General features: G+C 39.6%; 1 protein-coding gene across 7 annotated transcripts in view; it reads right to left on the bottom strand.

Annotated features, from left to right (window-relative positions):
• Nucleotides 1-16,408, bottom strand: part of vps9d1 (VPS9 domain containing 1) — a 61,464-nt gene that overhangs the window by 25,778 nt on the left and 19,278 nt on the right. For 6 of the 7 annotated variants that reach the window (XR_004570093.1, XM_034227054.1, XM_034227051.1 and 3 more), the window contains 6 exons: nucleotides 10,376-10,438; nucleotides 10,208-10,260; nucleotides 7,058-7,136; nucleotides 6,696-6,781; nucleotides 2,257-2,402; nucleotides 626-970 (listed from right to left, as the gene is read on the bottom strand). Coding sequence is in view for 6 of the 7 variants with exons in the window: in XM_034227054.1 (XP_034082945.1) it covers nucleotides 626-970; nucleotides 2,257-2,402; nucleotides 6,696-6,781; nucleotides 7,058-7,136; nucleotides 10,208-10,260; nucleotides 10,376-10,438 (772 nt within the window). In the remaining variant the exon portion in view is untranslated. Of the gene's footprint in view, nucleotides 1-625; nucleotides 971-2,256; nucleotides 2,403-6,695; nucleotides 6,782-7,057; nucleotides 7,137-9,728; nucleotides 9,812-10,207; nucleotides 10,261-10,375; nucleotides 10,439-16,408 lie in introns of all 7 variants that reach the window. The other variant, XM_034227050.1, reaches the window with a different exon arrangement.

The raw sequence follows: 16,408 nt of genomic DNA, 5'->3' as shown, positions 1-16,408 counted from the left end.
CCGACACATGGGGTCACGCCGGCCAATTACAAAGCTTTGATGCGTTCAAGTGCATTATTCTGGCACAGGAAGATTATGTTACAGGACATTAACGATAAAACAGAATATTGTTGTTCTATTTTTAGACACATCTCGCGATCGACTGGGCATCTCCCCGCGACCCTTCTTTTTAACTAGTTGCTGCTCTTGTTCCGACATCTTCGCTTGCGCTGAACACTCACAACACATGTCACTCCCACGTGGCCGAGTGGGCTTTTAGGGAGGGGCGAAAGCGCACCCAGCAAAATAATCGTATTTTGTCAATTATGCTGTTTTCCTAATCGTCGCAAGCCATAATCGTAATCGTGATTAAAATACGATTAATTGCACAGCCCTACAAGGTCCTATGATTTCATGAGGTCAGACTGAAGCATTAAATACACAGTTATGTGTTATGTTGGACGGTCTTGAGCATGTTTCATTTCAGTGATTGTGAAGTTATGTTAAATGTCTGTTTCCATGTATCTTGTCTTAAATGTTTGTCCTTGATGATGTTGCAAATGCAGCTGCTGTGAGGCAAGAATACAAATGTTGGACTCAATGACAGAGTATTATCGTATCGGACATGGTCTATATTTGTGCTCACCGATTGCAATATGAATGTCTTTGACTACAGCCTTCAGATGTTCTGTCAGCGCTCTCATCTCCAGCTCCTGGAGGCTGCCCTCGTCCTGCTCCGGCTGCAGCGACGGATCACAGGTCCCCTCCGAGTCCTCTGTGCTGCTGTGGAGCGGGGCCCAGTCCAGCTGGGTCAGGAACTGCTCCAGATCTTCAAACGAGTTCTCCCGATCCACCGTCACCTGTGAGTGAAGCTCCTCCTCTACCTCATCCTCATCATTGGTGGAGTGGTCGTGAGAGAGTGAGGGGGAGAGGGAGGTGGCCGTACTGAAGCTCTGGCCGCCAACACTGCTGCCTCTGGTCGTCTTCTTCTCTGTGTGATCAATAACATTTCAGAAATGTATTAATGCTAATGTAGCACCCCCTAGTGATGTTGATGCAGTGGCGAGCCGTGACTTTTATACCTAGGCCCTCTGACCCCCACCCCTTCCCTCGAAAAAAAAGAGTTATTACGTCACAGCGTATACTTCAGCGGAATATCAAAACAACGGCCTGGGATGCAAAACGCATCAATAACTCTACCACACAAAACAACACCTGTAAATAATCCAATTTGTGTTCTTTGAAATTGAAAAGGATATTGCATTGTGTTTGATACTTTCGTTGCAGTTGTATGTCTTAAGTGTAATTTGGCATGCTTTTATTTTGAAGGTGAGTTTACGCTGTTGACAGGAAGTTGTTGTTGCTATGGAAACAAGAAAAGCTTCACAGCGGGCGGAACTTGTCATAAAGTTCTCGATAATAAAGCCCACCCATTTAGAGGGAAGATATGATTGGTCAATTGTACTGTCATTTGACATTACTCTCTCGTTCAGTTACTGTAGCTGGCCCTCTGTGAATTTACAGCAGGACCACCAATCAGCTCCTATCTTCACAGTAACTCGCAGAGACCTTTATATACAGTCTATGGCAGATATGAGCTTTTTTCATTTAACCCTTCACATTCAAACAGAAACTGCATAGGCATATTCGAAGGATTTATTTCTTTGGAAATGTTATTTAAAACTTTTTTTTAATGTTTTTAAATATTATTTTGTAGAATATCTTAGGCCCTCAGAGAAGTCCTAGAGGGCCCTGACGGCTCGCCACTGCTCAAAATACAAGATAAGAAACATGTTCAACCGTGCAACAAAATATAAATAGTCCTAAAATTATTTTTATTTTATTTCCTTCTTATTTTTGTCTAAACTCAAGGGAGCCAGAGTAGAGGGCTTAAAGAGCCGCATGCGGCTCGAGAGCCGCGGGTTGCCGACCCCTGACCTGGCTGCTATCACACTACTTAATACATGCTCCACTTGTTTTTGTTTTGTTTTGTTTTTTAAATACTGTTACTGGTCCTTGATGTGTATTTTTGTAAATTGTAATTTGTGTAATTTCTATTTTTATCTTTAATATATTATGCATGCCTGTTAAATATTATTTTGCGCCCTTTACTTTTGCTGTAACAATGTAAATGTCTCCTCTGTGGGACGAATCAAGGTATTCTGATCTACTGGCTTGGTTTCACTGACACAATTTTATTTAGGTACAAAATCATCAGTCCGTAAATGAAACAGACATAAACTGAGGAACCTCACAAACCGCTGGTACTGGCCCTACCTGGGTGAAGAAGGTGAGTGCTGCGAGAAGGTGTCAGCGGGCGTGGAGGACTCTGGACGAGACCTTTACTGACGATGGGGTAGAGTCTGTTGTAAACCCGGTACTGGTGTTTCCTTAGCAAATTCACCACTGGGTGGTCAGCCCGGCTGAGGACACAGAACAAATGCTATTTCAACATCATCAAAATATTACATTTCCTGTTACCAAGCATGATGACATTATCCCATAACCATTCTAATTCCTCCTATTTATATACAGGGGCGGTTCTAGGGGGGGGGGGGGCAGTGCCCCCCTAACACTGCCTTTGGACCCCCTGAAAATGAAGAAAAAAAAAAAAAAAAGTTTATGATTAAACGATTTCTTGGCTGACGGAATAGGTGGAACTAACGATATTTGTAATTCTAGTCGGACCCATTAGAGCAGGGGTGGGGAACCTCCGGTCCCCGGGCCATATATGGCCCGCGAGACCATTTGGTACGAGGTAATTTATAAACACACGCAAAAAATAAAATATTAAAGAAATCTAGACCGCAAAAAAATTAAACAAGCGAGTGCCTGTTTTTTCTGGCCAAGGTCAGGGTCCTTGAACACAACACGAGCCTAACGTGTCATCACGTGGTATACGTCTCGTCTGACCGTTCTTATTATACATCCATGCGTCTGACAGGCGTGCAGTTCTGCCGGAGAGCACCAGAACGCCACTCCGGCACTTCCACAAATTGCAGTAGGCTACCCATAAGGAGCCGTACACATGCCGCAGTTATTGCGTGGCTGTGATTTCAGTTGAAAGCCCAGTGGCGATCTGTTCATCTGTCATACTGTCATACAGTCAATAACTTTGTTGTTATTAGCATCTGGTTAGCTAGCTATGCTAACAAATATAAGAAGTTCTCCAACCAGTGAGGTAAAGGCACATCTTTATATGATCATTATAATTATACAAAAATAAGAGAATAAAGTAAACAGGTATAAAATACTATATGACAGTACAAAAAAGTTGTTATTAATAAACAAGAATACAGTTTGAAAGGAGAGTGATTTGTAAAATATCCATAAATTAAAATAAATCTGCTTACAGTTCTGTTTATGGGTGTTGAGAGATGTATCCATAGATCTCCTCATGTTGCTCTCAAAGTGCACCAGATTGATGCTTTTCACTTCAATATTTAAAATAAAATGTGGGTTCCCCCCCGCCCCACTTAAATCATGTTCACATGGATAGGAAACTAAATACATTTGCACACATCTTGTGTCCAATATCTTTCTGTTTTGGTGGTCATGCCACAACCGTGCACGTGCATGCATTCTGACATTTTTGTGATTTTAGTATTTTTAAGCAGAGGTCAATCATTTGTACGGCCCTCGGAGGATGTTGAAAAAATTGAAATGGCCCTTGAGAGGAAAAAGGTTCCCCACCCCTGATTTAGAGAGAACACACTAGAGATGTCCCGATCCGATCACGTGATCGGGGATCGGAGCCGATCACGTGATTTTTAAAAGATCGGAATCGGGAGAAAGAGATCGGGGATCCTTAAAAAAAACATTTTATTTAATGTTACAAAACAAAAATGACCATGTTCACCTCTTAAAGTCATCCTGAGGCCTTATTTTTTGTTTAAAATTACACAACATCATGTATGTGTTGCTTCTTTTGGGCTTGTTTTCAGACCTGGTTGCTTATTTCTGTCAAATCTGGCAACAGAGTGGGCGCAGTGTCTAATAGTAGCAGTAAGCTAAAGAGAGGCTACGTTCAGCTGGTGACTCGGGAGTCGGGACAGAGCAAATGTTAGGAGTTTGGAAGTATTATAAAATTGAAAGCGAAGGCAGTGTAACAGCCAGATGCAATGTTTGCAAGAAGGAGGTTCCGCGTGGTGGAAAGAACAGAGCTACGTTCAACACGACCAATCTGATACGATTGTTTGTTTTCTCATTTTTTTCCCCGTTGTTTTTTCAAATTGAATTGATTGAAATCTCCAATATCAACGTAAGAGCTTGTGCCTCTTCGGGGGGTGCTAACACTTAACCATAAACGTTATCGTTTACTTTCTCCATCTTTATATGTAGATATTACTTTTCTCCGTCACGTTGTTTCCAAAGCAACAACAACTTCCTGTCAACAGCGCTACCTTTCCTTCAAAATAAAAGCATGTCCACAAATAGGAAGCCAAGACAAATTACACTTAAGACATATACAACTGCAACGAAAGTAACAAACACAATGCGATATCCTTTTCAATTTTAAAGAACACAAATTGGGTTACATTAACAAATAACTATAAAACAACAATACTGTAGAATAATAAAAAGAAGTGGTTTGCTGCTGATTACTATTGAATTGTGTTACTCCAGTAAGATGGAAATATAATACTTTGTTTATTCATGTTATGTTAAGCTGCTGTTGTTCATTGCATTATTACTAGACTAGTTAGTCTTAAGGCTAGAATTCTGCACTAAGCCACATTTTTATTTTATTCTATTATTTGTGACTGAATGTGAACTTGTGAAGCTCGTCAAGCTACCTCTTTCCAGTAGAGTTATTTTTGTTTTGTTACTGCACTATCTGCACTCAATTTGTTTACATGGTTATTTTGTGGTGGACCACTGATAAGCTTTATTTTGTTTTGATCCAATGCTGCACAACTGACCTGATCCAATGCTGCTGTGAAAAAAAGAAGCTATATCCATGTTGGATAGAATGGATAGTTGGGTACTGTCATTTAAATTAAAAAAATAACCTTAAGGGACAACTTGAATGCTTTTTTCCTTTTTTTTTTTTTAATGCATTGCATAAAGATCGGATCGGGAAAAATCGGTATCGGCAGATTGTCAAAATCAAATGATCGGAATCGGATCGGGAGCAAAAAAAGGTGATCGGGACATCCCTAGAACACACCTTTATCTATTTCATATAGTTGTAAAAAATAAAGTAAGAAATCATTCCAATGTGTACTATAAGACAGTAACAACAATTAAAAACAGTTTAAATGGGGAGTGATTAGTAAAATATGCATAAATAAAAAGAAAGAATGCTAACTAGGTAACATAGGATAAGAATAAACAAGTTTAAATGATTTGTTATTGGTTGTGATCATATTCTAAAGATGTTTGGATTATTGAAAAGTATACAGCTCCCTTTCATCTGAGTGTTGAGAGCTGTATCCATTAATTCATGTTGCTCTCAAAGTGCACCAGATTGATGCATTTCACTTCAACATTTAAAAAAAACATCTTCGCGGGGGTGAATGCCCCAGGACCCCCCTAGAGGATGTGAGGTCCACCCCCCAAATAAAGCAGGTTAAAATAATTAAATTGCATACATTTTCTTTTAGTAAACACTGAAAACGGGTCCCACAGACCCAAACAGCACACAAAGGTTAAAGGTCAGCATATAATAATGTTAAAATGTGCTAAATATATACACTGTAAAAAACAACAAAAGAGGAGTGAAAGTAGCTCACGACTTGTTTTATATTTTGAAAGTACCTCTCATCCTAAAAAAGGTTGGAGACCCCTGCATTAGAGCGTAAAAACTGTAACTATAAGTATCTAAAATAAATATGTGTAATGAAACAAATACCAATAACTGTATTGCATTGTTTTCTTATGCGCAATTACTTCATACTGTCTTTGTCTTTTTCGTCCTGCATTTATTGGGCCCCCCTCAGAAAATAATTGGCCCCAGCCTGGCCCCCCCCAGTCAAATTGGTCTAGAACCGCCACTGTTTATATATACAATTGTATAGATCGTAAGCATTTTATTATTACTTATTGTTAAGCTTGACAGCATCGAGAGAGACGGTAAAAAACAAGTTATGTGTATACATACTTATCTCGGTTATATCATTAATTGATTTGAGCGTGTAGCCTATGGTAACTCTTGTGTCAAACTAGGTGGAAGCCTGTCTAAAGATAACAAAGGAGAAACAAACACCTCTGAGCCGTCAAGTATTGACAGGCCTGACGCAATACAACTAAGACAGAGCTAACCTTTTGAAAAATCTGTTGGTGTGATGGCGCAACAAAAGCCATTATTAAGGCCCGTTTATAAATATAAGCTAAAAGTTTAAATAAGATGAATGTACAAGCATGTGCAGTATTCCTGTTTTATGGTCACATGGGGAGTTTGAACACCAGACGAAGCACCAAACTGTAATTGCACAGTTGAGCAACCTGTGATCCAAGTTTTTCATCCATTACATAACTACACAGTTGTGTATATGATATGAAATTAAACCTTTTGAATCTTGACTATAGATCAAGTTTTTTAATTGTCATAGTAACAAAGATATTATGCAATGTTTGTAAGAACAAGGACTTTCAGGGACTTCCAATGCTCAGCAATAAAACACATATCCTGTCATTCTATGCACTAAACCACAAGTATTACTTGTGAAAAATAATCAAATTAAACTTCAAATGCACATGTTGCATTCAGATACCTGAGTAGGTAGGAGACTAGACCTGATACTAATGTGACATCATCAGGATTTTTCTTCATGTTGGCTTTCCACAGTTTAGGCCAATCCTGTAGAACACACAAACATCTATAAATGACTTGAAGACAACCATATCTATAATTTCATCAACTATGCTCATTACTGGATACATGTTAGCCCAACTCAGCAACATCAAATGTATCCATTCGTTCTTAATTGATTCATTTTTGTTTGAAGTTGTGCAACAACATAGTATGAGAAGCATAAAGTTATTTTAAGCATTTTTGTATAATTAGACACTAAATATTTCTCGAGACAACTGCCATTAGTTTTGATACATGTGTGGCGATTACTTGCAAACTTACATGGTCCTGCTCATATTCCAGTACATTGGTATAGAGAATGCGCTGCTCTTGTTCCTCTGCCCCAGATGCTGAAAATCTCCTGTAATGAAAATATGAAATGACATTCACACTTGCACGCAAACCTGTTGTATTTTTTTTTTTGACAGCCTTGACTACTGAATTAAACATAAATATAAGTGTGGGGCATGCAGATTCACCAACTGATCTGTTTTTTGCTAAAATCACCAGGTACAGTATACAGTAATGTGAAGGTGTAACATTTTTGAGTGTTTCTTTTTTGTAAATAGCAAAAGTAATTAGTTGATAATTAATTTAGTTGGACGCTACATTTTCCCGGAAATTATTGCGATAAACGATAAGATTGTCGGCACCGTTGTAAGACCATTTTAGACCACTGACATAATGATAATATATAATAATAATTCAAGTACATCCTTTCAAACAGAACTTTTGATTGAACATTCAACATTGCAAATGAAATGTGAAATAATATTCAAATATATAAATTATACATAATAAATAAAACAAAAACGTAATTATAGAAAACTAATTAAATCACACACAACCAAAACAATAAATTAAATAGACTTGGGCTGGAAAACATATATATATTTAATAAATAAATAAATATGAGCACACATTGTCTCACAAGCCAAAAAAAAACTCATTTTAAAACAACAGTCAAATGTACAGTCCACTGTCCATACAAAGACTCAGATGCCTCAACAGACCTTATCCAAATCTGTAATTCAAAGATTTCGAGCAAGGAACAGCAACATGTTTGCATTGTCGGGCAAATGCATCTTTGATTGATGTTATAAACTACAGGCCTGTCTCTCTACTCCCGTTCCTGTCTAAATCACTTGAACGCGCTGTCTTTAAACAACTCTCCTGTTATCTCAATCAGAACAACCTTCTGGATCCGCACCAGTCTGGTTTTCAAGGCAGGTCACTCCACAGAACTGCTCTCATTGCTGTCACGGAGGAACTGCACACTGCCAAAACAGCATCCCTCTCCTCTGTCATCATCCTGTTGGACCTGTCTGCTGCATTCGACACGGTGAATCATCAGATCCTCCTTCGCACTTTCCCTCCTCACCTCATACCTCAAAGACCGTACCTACAGGGTAACTTGGAGAGGGTCTGAGTCCAACCCTTGTCAATTAACTACAGGGGTCCCTCAGGGCTCTGTTCTTGGTCCCCTCCTCTTCTCCCTGTACACAAACTCGCTCGGATCAGTCATTAGCCCGCATGGTTTTTCACACCACTGCTACGCTGACGACACCCAATTAATTCTGTCCTTTCCCCGCTCAGAGACCCAGGTCGTCGCACGCATCTCTGCTTGTCTAGCTGACATCTCTCAGTGGATGTCTGCTCATCACCTCAAGCTCAACCTTGACAAGACTGAGCTGCTCTTCCTTCCGGGAAAAGATTGTCCCACTCTTGACCTAACAATCAACATCGGCACCTCAGTTGTTTCCCCGACTCAGACTGCTAGGAATCTGGGTGTGACCCTAGATAACAACCTGTCCTTCACTGCAAACATTGCTGCTACAACCCATTGCTGCAGATACACGCTTTACAACATCAGGAAGATACGTCCCCAGCTGACCCAGAAAGCGACTCAGGTTTTGGTCCAGGCTCTCGTCATCTCACGCCTAGACTACTGCAACTCCCTCCTGGCTGGTCTACCTGCATGTGCCATCCGACCTCTGCAGCTCACCCAGAATGCAGCGGCTCGTCTGGTCTTCAACCTTCCTAAATTTTCCCACACCACTCCGCTCCTCCGCTCCCTTCACTGGCTTCCGGTAACTGCTAGAATCCACTTCAAGACACTGGTACTTGCTTACCATGCTGCGAATGGATCTGGCCCTTCGTACATCCAGGACATGGTTAAACCGTACACCCCAGCGCGTGCACTACGCTCTGCATCAGCCAAACGACTCGCTGCACCCTCGCTGCGAGGGGGACCCAAGTTCCCATCAGCAAAAACACGTGGGTTTGCTGTCCTGGCTCCAAGATGGTGGAATGAGCTCCCCATTGACATCAGGACGGCAGATAGCTTGCACATCTTTCGGCGCAAACTGAAAACTCATCTCTTTCGACTCCACTTTGAGCGTTAGAACTATTAACAAAGCACTTATATACTAATAAAGGACTGGCTTACCTAAAGCCAGTTGAGTAGCACTTGAAAGGTTTGGCTCTATGAAACCTGATGTACTTATATGATTCTGTTTCCTTCAAGGTTGTGTCTTCCTGGTCGAATGTAGTTATTGTAAGTCGCTTTGGATAAAAGCGTCAGCTAAATGTAATGTAATGTAATGATTGTAAACTGTCAGGAAGGTGGGGGCTCTCCATCTCCAGCTGCCGTGTTTGCTCTCAGCTGGGAAAACGGAATGGGTAGGTTGTGTTTCAGGTGCAGTTAAAAAGGTTGGTCGTATTGCTAGCTTTTGGTGCTACCTTTTTAAAACAAATGCGACACACCGCCTGGCTCATTCAAGTCAGTAGGTTCGCCTCGTTGATTTGGCTTAAATCCAAAATATTCCCACACCGGAGATGTCGAGTTAGGTTTTGCAATCAATTCCATTTAACTTCCCTCGAGTAAGTCACACATTGTCTCCTGCTTGTCTCTATATTATTCATTTGGCTGCTGCACGCGGAGTGTCCTGACCTGGCTGTGGGTGAGCCCCGTCCCTCACAGCGCGCCTGGTCGGCAGACACAGCACGCCGGGCCGGTAGAGTGGCCGGTCACATCTTATGTAAACAAACACGCATGTAAACGGCAATTTATCGAGGTCAGAAAAGTTATAGAGTTCAATTTTATTTATCGTACGATAAGTCAATTAATTGCTAATCGCGACAGGCCTACCCAAGAGTAGACCATCTTTGAAACATTGTGGCTCATTGTGATCATTTTCCAAGAATGTATTGAGTGCATAAACCTTCAACACAATAACAAAAAACAAACAGTCTATTTATTTAGTGTGCAGTATTTGTAGACTAGATACATGTCCACTAAGCAAACATTCAAGTCTAATTTAACTAACTTTGAGTACCTTTGTCAATACATCTTTTTTTTAAGTAGTTGAAGAATGAAGGCAGAAGCTAAAACTGAATAAAGTGTATGTGTGTTTGAGAATAGTGGGGTACCTGTTGGCCTCTTCCTGCAGTCTTAGTCTTCTCTCCTCCATCTTCCGCTGGAGCTAATGTCAAAACAAGCATTAAGGGTACCTCCATCCATCATAGTTCTTACAAGGATCAGCTATACAGGATTATGTTTTTAAAACAGAGGTATCTTTGTATACATCACAAGGATACAGCATCCTGCCTGGCTTTGGCTATGATGAGGTTCTCCATCATCTGCCGCTGGAGAGACAGCGTCTGCATTGGAGAAGAGGAAATTACTTAAATGCATCACACAAATAAACACGTAAATATTTTGTTAAGCTGAATCAATATGTTTTTTATTTTAAAATTAGAACAAGATGTCAGTCAGTAAACTCCAACAAACTGAGGTAAAAGAAAAAGGAAGGCCGTGTAATGTGAAGCCAGTTCCAGTTCTATTTATAACTACACATTATATTAAAAAAAGTGAGTGATGCTTTACAATCTGCACAGCACCAGGGATAGGAAAAACACACAGGTAAAAAGCCTATAAAGTATACTGTCAACCATTACAGCAAGACAGCAATAAGTACAAGCTATGACCAGAGTTTGCATCACCAAGAAGGTTTCCAAACGTCCAAACACCAACAAGATACTGGGAATTCTGTCATACAGTTACAGTGAACCAACAGCAGCAGCTCAGTGCTGTTCTCTCCTGACCGTGGAGTCACACAACTTCATTAAACTTCAACCACTTTTACCCGAGTAGTGTACTTAAGTAAACATTTGAGGTGATTGTACTTTCCCGAAGTATTTAAATTTCATACTTCAACTCTATTGTACTCTTTTCTCCAATACATGAGTGGTGCCGTGAAAAACCCGGAAGTAAGCTGCGCTCGGATTCCCTCGACAAAAAAGCAATGGGATTTCTCCATAGGATTTTGGAAAATAGCTCGAAATAAGGTCTGTGGAAAACGAACCTGTTAGTTAAATGCACGTTTTGTTCAGCCGGATAATATCCACATGTCTACCCTACTTTGATAATTTTCTAATCATAAATCTATCGATTACATTATAAATTCAGATTTTGCCACACAACATTTAGGAACAACTGTTAAAATATGATTATTTGGTATAGATTAAACCATCCAACATTATAATTGAGTGACTAAAATCACGAGTAGGACATTTTACATTTTAAAATTAAAAAGCTTAAAAAGTATTTTACAGTCCTAGCTTCTTAAATGTGAAGATGTGCTGCTTTCGATTTAAAATATTTCAATATTTTTTGTGCAATAGTATTTTTACTCGTGATACTTCAAGTACATTTTCCTAATCGTACAGTACTTATTTTACTTAAAGGTGGGGTAGGTAATTTTGGAGAAACCAGCTCGAGTGCGCTAGAATTTGAAAATACACAACCGGAAAAAATCTGCCACTTCCTCACAGAGCCCCTCCTCCAACACACACGAACACGCACATGACCAATGAGGGCACGAGATAAATTTGTGCACAGATGGAAGGCTGACAGGCAGGTAGGCCATCCAGTTATTTGGTCGTGCTTTTTACAGTACTACAGCTTCCACAGATGACATTTTTGTATGGATTTGTTGTCAAAGCACTTAAGATATTCATTGATACCGATACCAGTCACCTCTGTGGAAACATTGGTATAACTGCCTTTTTTAATTTATATTTGAGTGTTGTATGTTTTTGTAATAATGGACCAAGAGTCTCTTTAAATAAAAGATGATGATGGATGATTGCTATCGGGATGTTAAGAGCATTCCATGGAATATAACAAAAAGTGTATCTCGAGCCGGTTTCTCAAAACTTACCTACCCCGCCTTTAAGTACCATTTTCGAGTAGAAGTAAAACATCTGAATACTATTTACACCATTTTCGCTATATGAAAACGTTTTTAAAAAAGCTCGTAATGAATATTGTTTTGTGCTCTTTGAACTACTTTTATGAACGTTACTTCTCTAAAAAGGTGATTTTTTTTAGGCACGCGCAGAACAACCACACTTCAAAGGGTTCGGTGTTTCCTGCGTGGCGCCGTTAGCTCGTTAGCTGATGTGACTTTACCTTTACAAACACCTTTAGTTTCCTCCAGTAAACATGCAGCTCCACTTGATGCATTTTCGGAATCTGAATAAAAAGTTATCATTCATTTAAAAAACTTCCATAGAACACAACGAATGAAGCGTTGCAGCGTAACAAATTATCTCTCTCGCTTACCATATTTTCTATGACTGGAGAGATAGGAATAAGAGTAGAGGGAGTTCAGCTCTACAGCTTAGAAAGTGTTGTCTAGCCTTAAATACCCCATGTAGTACAGGGCTCTGCACACAGCACACTCCCCTTCACCTAATCAACAAGACGCGGCAGCCTGACGTAGATACCAAACCGGAAGTACCAATCCAAAATAAAAGCACACACGATGTCGCTTAAAATATTGAAACACCATTATTTTAAACACTTTAGTAGTCTGATGTTGAGTATTTTTTTTTAAAAGAAAAAACGGGTCAAACGAAACAACTTCAGAATGAGGACATTTAAATAAACTTTAATGGTGATGGATTTGTTACAAACTAATTTTATTTTGGGGAACATTTCACATCACAAGAAGAACTGGACAGACTAAACCAAAATTAGCAAATGTGTACTTAGAATGATTTCAGTATGGCACCACTATTACAAATATTAAAAATAAGAATTTTCTTTGTATTTTTTTATCCTGTATTTGTACCGGTTTACCCCTGATGTCAATCATTTGTGTGTATATTTGTTTGGTGTACATATATATTTTCTTAAATAAAGAGAAAAAAAAATATTGGAACACACATGCAATAATTGTTTTTCAAGCTATATGACCTGCATCCAAAATTAGAAAATAATTCAAGTGAGAAATCATGTGACGTGACTAATTAAATCTTCACACATGTATTCAGCACCGCACACACACTGTGAAATGTAGACACTGCATTTAACCCATCATAGTTTTGGAGCAGTGCACAGCTATACACAGAGCCCAGGGAGCAGTGTAAGGAGGACACCTGGCCTTGCTCATTGGTACCTCAGCAGTTCCCATGAGGTGAACTGTCACCTCTCAATGTACCAGTCCACATTCCGTATTTGGTCCTTATGCCAAAGACTGAGCTCCTGCTGCCATTTATCTAAGACGTCTTGTGATTTTATAACAAAAACAGTGGCTTTAGGTGACATTGCTACTGTATCACTGACTGATGACAACCTGAAGACCAATACCAGGTGACACATCGTAGTGATATGATGTTTCCTGCCTTCACAGGTTGAGGAGAATTACCTGAACACTTTATTAGATCACTGACTGACATTTGAGATACTGAGAGCCACACAGCATACACTGGGAATGTCATCCAAATCTGGGTAAGAGAAAGTCAGGTTTAAAGAAACCTTTGAAATGGGAGAGACTTTATGATGTATTATGTTCAGTCTCAAAATGTAGTCTCCAAGGGGTGAAGGTCCTAACCTGGGACATAGTTACTGTTTTTTCTTAGGATGATGAAAACAAATCAAGGAATCATAAGCATATTAAATCTTCAGTAATAGTATCTCTCTTACACATTTAATTTACTAAATGAATCACATGTATTGCGTCTCGATTACACAATGACTGCATCCATTCAGAAAAGTGCACTCGGTGCACTAAAACGTTTGTTATCATATCATTGACACGCTTTGTGCCTTTGTCGAACTGCTCATTTAACCTAAACGAATACTGTAGGATCTCTGAACCTCACATGTTAAAACAGGCAGTACATGCTGTGACATGAGAAGATGTACTATGTCTGAATGGATTCTGTGAGGTCAGAAACAGATTCAGTATTACACACATTACAGGCAATAACATGTCACCCTGGTTCAAAGTCTAAAACATCTGCCGGTCATCTGCCGGTCTTTAGAAAGTACGTTTAAATTACAGACAGGCACCCGTTCAGACGGCACTAGTATTGTTGAGGTCCAGTTTAAACATGTTGGCCCCTCCCTGCAGGGACACGTAGGTGCCCGATGATCACATGAGTCAGGAAGAAACCTAATCATTATCAGAAATAAGGAAAAAATAGATATTTTACCTATTGTGTAAGTTTAAAATAAATTAACTAATTGAATGCGATGAGATAAAAACTAGATAAAGTTACCTCTTAGCCTTTGGTAGTTTGTGTCTCTCTATTCTTTCTCTGGAATTGCATAATAAATATCCCTACATTCTCACACGTTTTTTATAAACTTTGAAAAACAAATGTTCTTAACATTTTTGATATTTGGACTGAGTGGCAGATATAACTCTGTTTTGGAAGTTTTGTGCATGGCACAGTACAGTGTTTGGAAAAAAGGTATTTACGTTTCCGAAATAGGAGGAGGTCATGTGTTAAGGTACATTTTAATAACTCCAAACACAGTGCAACTAGAACCATAATACATAATTGAAAATGGTCTGTGTTTACAAAAAGCACTTTTCCGATCTCAATTTCAAACCTTTATTTATCCAGGTGTATCCCATTGAGATCATTGATCTCTTTTTCAAGGGAGACCTGCTCAAGTAGGTTCCACATGAAACATAACAAGAACAACAAAAGGACATCTTACAGCATCATTACAGGGATTACAATAATTATCCACATAAACAGGTACCAATAGCTTCCGATTGAGTAGCATCCAACCGAGCTTTAAAAACATTTAGTGGCACCAGATTGTTCAGTTTCCATTTCAATTGCAGACTATTCCAAGACAGAGGAGCTGCGCATCTAAAAGCTGTCTTCCCTAAGACAGTCCTAGCAGTTGGCACATTTAATAAAACCACAGCATTCGATCTTAGGCAGTAGCCACTTACACTTTTCCGTGAGATCAGGGAGCAGATATAAGATGGAAGTTTCCCTAACATGGCTTTATATATAAAAATGTACCAGTGACTGAGCCTCCGTACAGTTAGTGAAAGCAAACCAGCCCTTGCATACAGGGTACAGTGATGGGTTAATGCTTTACAGTTAGTAACACATCTCAGTGCACTGTGATACGCAGCATCTAACTTGACCAGGCAATTGGCAGGTGCATTCATATACATCAAATCACCATAGTCCAGCACAGGTAAAAAGGTCACAGTGACTAGCCTTTTCCTGGCCTCAAGCGAGAAACAGGACTTGTTCCTGTAGAAGAAACCCAGCCTAACCCTCAGCTTTTTAAGCAGGTTATTGACATGAAGTTTAAAAGTGAGACAATCATCAAGCCAGATACCAAGGTATTTGTAACAGGTAACCACTTCAAGTTTTATTCCTTGTGTAGTTACAATATCTAAAACAGGCTCTGGTGTCTTTTTAGCTTTAGAAAAGAGCATTACCTTGGTTTTCTCAACATTTAAAAGAAGCTTTAGTTCAGAGAGCTGAGTCTGAATAATGTTAAAAACAACCTGTAATTTAACACCAGCCTCCTTAATGGAGGGACCTGCACAGTACATCACGGTATCGTCCGCATACAAATGTAAAGTAGCTTCATCCACATTTTCACCTAAGCTGTTGATGTAGATGGAGAATAAAAGTGGACCTAAAACATTAGTGATGTTTAACCACTCAGAGAGGTAGTCTACAAACCACCCACTGCATGGCTGGACATGCCTATACTGAGTAGCCTCTGCTTTAAGATGCAATGATCAACGGTGTCAAACGCTTTTGAAAGGTCAACAAATAGAGCTGCACAACTCTGCTTATTGTCTAAAATACTCGTAATATCATTTACCACTTTCATTGTGGCAGTGATGGTGCTATGTTGCTTTCTGAAGCCTGACTGATGTTTAGACAGGATGTCATGTGTACATAAAAACACCTTTACCTGTTCACTCACTAGGCGTTCAAGAACCTTGGCCAGAACTGACAATTTAGAGATGGGTCTATAGTTATTTAATAAGGTGGCCTCCCCTCCTTTTAGCAAAGGCAGGACATACGCTGACTTCCACCATTTTGGAATTGTGTTCGTGCTGAGGGAGAGGTTAAAAAGAGTAGTGAGAGGTGGATCAATACAATCTGCAGCTATCTTTAAAAAGAAAGGTTCTACGTTGTCCGGGCCAGCCAGTTTCTTAGGATCTAACTTGGTTAAAGCTTCACGAACAACATCAACAGTAAAAGGGGTAAAACTAAAAGGGTTTTCCAACACACGTTTTTCAGAGTCACCGACTGTGGTGTTCACAGAAGCAGAATTAGTGACAGAAT

This window comes from Gymnodraco acuticeps, unplaced genomic scaffold, assembly GCF_902827175.1.
Source record: "Gymnodraco acuticeps unplaced genomic scaffold, fGymAcu1.1, whole genome shotgun sequence".
Taxonomy (NCBI): Eukaryota; Metazoa; Chordata; class Actinopteri; order Perciformes; family Bathydraconidae; genus Gymnodraco; species Gymnodraco acuticeps.
Note: the sequence above shows the minus strand (reverse complement) of the source record. Positions and strands in the feature narration are given on the sequence as shown.